This window comes from Stigmatopora argus, chromosome 4 (assembly GCF_051989625.1).
Source record: "Stigmatopora argus isolate UIUO_Sarg chromosome 4, RoL_Sarg_1.0, whole genome shotgun sequence".
In the NCBI taxonomy this organism is placed as follows: domain Eukaryota; kingdom Metazoa; phylum Chordata; class Actinopteri; order Syngnathiformes; family Syngnathidae; genus Stigmatopora; species Stigmatopora argus.
In genome coordinates, this window is record NC_135390.1 from 20359432 (window position 1) to 20365807 (window position 6376).

A 6376-nucleotide genomic window follows, 5' to 3' on the forward strand; every position below is an offset into this window, starting at 1 on the left:
GTGGAGTTTGCAAGTTCTCCCTGGGCTGGTGTGGGTTTTCTCTGGCTACTCTGGTTTTCCCCAAAAATGTTAGCTAGACTAGGCTAGCTAGTTTAACAGTATGATCACAGCACCCTATGATTGGCTGGCCATCAATTCAGTGTGTCACCAGGCTGGTACCTGAAGTGAGATGGGCTAGGTTCCATTAGAGGTCTACTCCATTTGAAGTGGAAGGTTTGGCAGCGTTTGATAGCTGCAAGTTGCGTATAAAGTGTCATCAAGATTTTAAAATGTCAAACTGCATGAAATAAAACAACAAACCAGTCTCTAAACCATTTATTATGTTCCTTACAGCCTCAAATATCACCGGCGACGGCGGCGGCAAAAACATGAGCGGACACGTCACTGATGAACCAATGAGGGCGCGACTGGTGCACAACTACAGGTTAAGTGAAAAACTCAGACGCAGTATTAGAAAGACGGGAGACGAATATTTAATACGAGCGAGACACGGGCTGGTAAACGTTCAAAGGCATGATGGTCAGTCTTTACATGTTGTGGTGGCAGTGTTAAGCGCACAGAGAAGTTTGCAGTGCATGTCCCAACCCGCTCCACCCCTGTTCCTCAAGACTAGACGCACCCAAACACAAGAAGGGATTGCGTAAGTACAGTTAATTTAAAAAAAAGAAATGGGGGTGTACTAAGTGCAGAATTGATGGATCGTCAGGTCAGATTTTTGTTCTTTTACATCTTGGCGTTGATGATTTCGATGAATTCGGGCTTGAGGGAAGCGCCGCCAACGAGGAAACCGTCCACGTCCTTCTGGGAGCCCAGTTCCTTGCAAGTGCCACCGGTCACTGAACCTGGATGTAAAACACCCCCAAAAAATCCATCTTAAAATGTGTTTCATATATAAGGCGGACCCGATTATAAAACGCAGTAATAGTAAGGGGATTGTTATACATCCACTAGATCACAGGTGTCAAAGTGGCGGTCCGGGGGCCAAATCTGGCCCGTCGCATCATTTTGTGCGGCCGAGAAAGTAAATCATGAGGGTCGACTTTTTGTGTTATGATAAAATATTTCCTGTTTATCCCCTATTTAAATCAACAATTGCAATTTTTTTTGTGTTGTTTTTATTAAAAATATTTGTTTTAAATCACAAAATAAATATATAAAAATATCTTCTGTTTTTCACTTTAGTATTGAGGATAATGAAAAAAATATTTTGTTGATTAAAAGATGTTTTGCCTTAATAAGAAAAAAAGCTCTAATAAACATTGTTTTACATCTATGGCCTTTTGATCCAGTTCTTTTAATCTGATATTTTGTTAAATATCAAAATATTGCATCTAAAATTTTTCCTCTTTCCCTTTTTATTTTTCACTGTAAATAAACAGATTTTTAAAAACACAATATTTACTATTTTTCCTTTTTAAATAAAAAACTAAAAGGTTAAAACATAAGATAGATTTAATATTTGCTATCTTTTCCGGTTAAATTTTTTTTAAAAATCCACAACAAGAGAATATTTGCCATTAAGTAGAAGGAGCTGAGCTAAATAGAATTTCATAAAATGACTAACCAACACTTTTAGTTGCATCTTATAGTGCGCAAAATACGCTAATCCAAATGAGTCAATTTTAGACTTTTAAGATTTTGTTAGATAAAATGATTTGGGTTTTGGTTTGTATGACTAAATCCACAACATACCTCCATAGATGATCCTCACAGAGTTGGCGACTGCCTCTGACACGTTGGTCTTAAGCCACGCCCTCAGCTTCTCGTGAACCTCCTGAGCCTGGAATATTAAAACACGGGAGGTGACATCTCGGTGACTGAAGGTACGGAAGTAAATACTATCATTTTTTGGACTATAATTCACTTTAACATTCTTCGGATTCAGGTGAGAAAGATCTGGAACTCATTGGTTGCCATTGACAGTGATAGAAATCTAACCGAATCCAATGGGAGATATTTCAGGGCACATTTTCATATGTATTTATTTTCTGACATGAATAAATAATGTCCTTATAATTTTCTCTCATTTTTGTGTTTCCTCACATCTTTCATTCAAAATTGGAACACTTTGAGCACTTTTAAAGGGTTTAGTTGGTAGTTGTGTGAGGACCGTGGAACCGATGAGAGAATTTACATATAAAGTACACCTCTACTTACGAAATTTTCAAGTTACAAACAAAGTCTTGGAACCAATTAATTTCGTAAGTAGAGGTACGACTGTAGTTTATTTTTGAAATGGCTCCAGTCTCTTAAATATATTTTTCAAGCCGATTAAGTTGGGTGACTCAACTAAGCTTTTACGGACAGATTTTTTTGGGACTCGCAAGTTGACTTCATTCACCTGTTGTGGGGAGGCGGTCTTGCCAGTGCCGATGGCCCACACGGGTTCGTACGCGAGCACCACTTTGCTCCAGTCCTTGACGTTATCTGAAACAAAAGAGACACCAAATGAGCAAAATTGCAACAAAAGCCTAATTCCATGATTCTTTATTTGATTTCAACGCTTTATCTTGGACATAAGCCCGAGAAAAATGAAATAAGAAAAATAAAGCAAACAAAAATCAGACAAGTCCGAGGAGAAACTTGCAAATTCCGCACAGAAAGGTTCGAACCCGGGATCGAACCCTCGATCACGGAACCGCGAGGCCGACGTGACAAAATATCCATCCTACCTGCGATGACCTTGGTCTGAGCGAAGACGACCTTCTCGGTGATGCCGCCCTCCCTCTCGTCCAGCTTCTCGCCGATGCAGGCGATCACTCCGAGGCCGTTCTCCAAGGCGTGGGCTGTCTTCTGACCGATGAGCTGCCGGGAGCGGACGCGCGACCGGTCACGGGCCAGTCACGTTCCGTTTCCCCGCCTCTGAACGAGCACCCACCTCGTCGCTCTCTCCGAAGACGTGGCGCCTCTCCGAGTGTCCCAGGATCACCCAGTGGACGCCGCAATCCTTGATCATCGCAGGGCTGGTCAGAAAAGATAGAAATGGAGATGTTTTTGTGTGCTGTAAAAATCGGAGCAAGGGTGATGGACATACCTAATCTCCCCAGTGAAAGCCCCCTTGGCGACCTTGTAGCAGTTCTGGGCGGCCACGCCGAATTTGGGATCCAGTTTGGAGCTGGCAAAGTCCAAGTAGATGGACGGGGCACCACAGACCACCTCTGTGGAAATAAATTGCACGTGTTAGGTCATTTAGATTTTTTTTTTTAGTGTGACCGTTTTGTGTGGGGAAAATTGCGTGCATATCGAAACGCGAAAGTACACGAACCCACTAAAGGGAAAAAATACCATATTTTCACGACTATTAGGCGCACCGCATTATAAGGCGCACCCTCAATGAATGGCATATTTTTATGTTTTTCCATATATAAGGCGCACTGGATTAGAAGGCGGCCTGTCTATCTTGGAGAAAATGTAAGACTTTTAAGTGCGCCTTATAGTCATGAAAATACGGTAGTAGGCAAAAAAATTAGTCACAATAAGAGAAAACTGTGTAATTATTTGTTTCCAAATTCATGGTTTTACAATGCGGGGGTGAATCCGAGAGGTTCTAAACGAATAAAAACCAACAAAATCATAAAACACCACATGACCCAATGCTGAGATTTTGAACAAAAAAAAAAAAAATTCACTCAAGATCCATTGAAAACAAGTTCCCCTAATAATCTACAGTTTGTATGGAGAGTCACAATGTTTGTGCTTTTTGCAATGTTAAGCCCAAAATACAAATCAAAACATAAACAGGCAAAACAATCTAAACCGAATCAAATAAAAATATATAAGAACAGTGGAAAAAGAAAGTGTTTTGCCCTGCACCAAAAAAAAAAAACATTTTCAATGACACTAATGGTCAGATAATACATATTTAATAAACACGCGAGTCACAACAAAGCTTTTTGTTCATCTTGCATCATATATTATGCTCTATAATTAGTGTACTGCACATGGGGAAACCTGACTCTTTCCTGTAGAAGGTCAAACACTATATGAATTCATGACTTACTCAATTTACATCAACCCGAATAATCTTACACGCCTACCCATACACACAGGTGAACAAAAAGCTGACTATCAAGAACTTTTATCGCTAGCTGCTCAGATTTCTCCATCGACGCACGTCACAAAAGTCTGTATTTGAAGAACGTGAAAACAATCGCAAGCCAGAATTCCTAAATGAGCAAAGACGTGGACTTTATCAAAAAACACTACAATGCGTTCGGGGTGCACGGCGTACAGACAGGTTGATACGCCGCTATTCAAATTGTAACTGTAGATCCGGGGTGTCTATAATAAACTGCCCTCGCTGTCATTAATGCTAAAGGTCAATTCTCCATGAACCCTTCTGAATAAAGTTCAGCTTGCAAAAGGTCACCAACATGGTTGCATTCTGCAGAGGTCACGCCTGGTTGATGGTAAGATGGCACTCTGAGGGGCGTATGCAGGGAAGGGGCGAAGTTCAAGGCTTGTGTGGATGGCAAAAGAGGCCTGCGAGTGAATTTCACGCAGAGTTGCACAACTGCAAAGTAGAATTGACAGCGGAAACCGGCTTCAACACACTCAGCATCTCCATTGTGCTATTAGCAGTGATAAAACACTGTGAAAGCAGAACTATTGTGAAGGGTATTCCAAGGAGGAGACTGCCAATAATTTGCCTTCATGCCGAATAGGAAAAATGGGACACGCGATTACCTAAACTACGCATACAAGTCACAAATTAATGTTTTTGCTATCAAATACAGTACAGTTTAACCTTACGAATACAAGTAACAATTTGATGCTTTTGCTATGAAATATAGTAAAGTTTAACTTCACAAAGGTAGCACACAGTGCGCCAGGTTAATTTAAAATGAAATTGAAGATGTGCATGTAATGTCCTGATTTACGCGAACGCACCAAGTACAGCAGCCGCAAAGACTACGTGCCAGCGCGAACGCACCACCCTCCATTGACCGATTTAAGATAGTACGATGTAAATATGCATTAACGTGCAAATTCATTCAACCACTGTACGAAAAAAATACGTTTAAAAGAGACAGTTGATATTTGGACGCGACAATTGCGCTTTTCGTACCGACGTTGGGATCCACTTTGGCGCTGTTCATGGTTTGAATGAGCTCGCCGAGGCTCTTCTTGTCGCCGTTCATTTTCCAGTTTCCTCCGACGAAGAATTTCCTGCTCATTTTGGCGTTTAGGTGGTGGGTTTGCTGTCGAGTGGAACTGACTGAGGTTTTGCTTGCCTTGGGAGGGGAGAAAAGCGAACGTCGGATCGCCGTTCGGCTTATTTATAAAACCCGGAGACGTTAACCCCTCCTCCTGCCCAGCTTCATTGGTTTATGTCGGACCGCCCGTAAACGCGTCTCCATGTTTGAGCAAGGGGAAAGGTACAGGACAGGTTAGATATCACATCTACTATACATAAAGGTAGATGGGCTATGTGCACTGTGAATCAACGGGGACAGCCGTTCATCACTTAATCGCCATTTTGTGTCAGTGCCATTCTGTAGGCAACACTTCGTCCCTATTTCACTTGGTTTTAAATAATAAACGCCTAAAACATGGGAGAAAATTATTTGAAAATCTTTATTCATACCATTATCGAGAAACATTATCGAATGCAATTCAGAAAGTGGGCGTGTTTAGTGACGTAATGATATCTGATTGGCTATGCACCCGCATGCTCCATGTTGATTGGGAGATTTCAGGATGTCTTGTGAATAATTACGAGATTGTTGCTAAATAAACGTTAATACCAAAAAAATGTTTTTAGTCATGTTATATTTGGAAGAGTTGTTAATTATATATTTATCAGTGTGCAATTGTTAAACAAATAATGGGAACAATAGTATAAATAGTATGACACCGTGATCAAAATCTGTCGGTCTAATGGTCTAAGTTATCACCACGCCATAGAACCGACAGGAATAATTGCTCTTTAGATATTTGTCTAGTAGGTTTCTCATAATGAGAAGCCCCCTATGAGTGTGAAATAATCAGTCCCATACAATATTGTACTTGAGTACCCAGTCTCTTGATAGAGAAACTATATCGGCTTCCTATGAATTTTTAGAGACGATGGGTATTTTGAACATTGTAGTTCACGTTTCGAGCCACACGGGGGCACCCTGTCTCCCAAATCCCCCTAGAAACGCTTTTACGTTATATGGACAACTACATTTGTATTCAAATTGTAGTCTAATACTACACATTTCCAAACGTGTAACCTAGTATTTAATTAGAAAAATATGTATCATCTTATTCTTATATTAAATGATCGTTACCTGATTGGCTGACGGCGACGTACTCCTTTCTCTCAACCAATCAGCTCCCTGCTCCTAGGGTCTATTAATGAGCACATCGTACGACTTTGCCCCAACTGGCT

General features: G+C 40.9%; 1 protein-coding gene and 1 non-coding gene across 2 annotated transcripts; one reads left to right on the forward strand and one right to left on the reverse strand.

Annotated features, from left to right (window-relative positions):
* Positions 1 to 300: 300 nt before the first annotated feature.
* Positions 301 to 5269, reverse strand: tpi1b (triosephosphate isomerase 1b). The gene is made up of 7 exons (XM_077599283.1): positions 5069 to 5269; positions 3035 to 3158; positions 2879 to 2963; positions 2673 to 2805; positions 2342 to 2427; positions 1693 to 1780; positions 301 to 842 (listed from the first exon to the last, which is right to left on the reverse strand). Exons 1-7 carry the CDS (start codon positions 5175 to 5177, stop codon positions 724 to 726), a joined length of 744 nt encoding a protein of 247 aa, XP_077455409.1. The 5' UTR covers positions 5178 to 5269; the 3' UTR covers positions 301 to 723.
* Positions 5270 to 5914: 645 nt separating this feature from the next.
* LOC144073749 (U7 small nuclear RNA) lies at positions 5915 to 5971 on the forward strand. The gene has a single exon (XR_013300177.1). It is a non-coding gene; the product is annotated as a U7 small nuclear RNA (small nuclear RNA).
* Positions 5972 to 6376: the final 405 nt, after the last annotated feature.

Coding starts and splice junctions, on each gene's coding strand:
- tpi1b (XM_077599283.1), bottom strand. CDS start 5,177: ATGAGCAGGAAATTCTTCGTCGGAGGAAACTGGAAAATGAACGGCGAC. Junction 2,964..3,034: donor GCTTTCACTGGGGAGATTAG/GTATGTCCATCA, acceptor TTTTCTGACCAG/CCCTGCGATGATCAAGGATT. Junction 2,806..2,878: donor TCTTCGGAGAGAGCGACGAG/GTGGGTGCTCGT, acceptor CGCTCCCGGCAG/CTCATCGGTCAGAAGACAGC.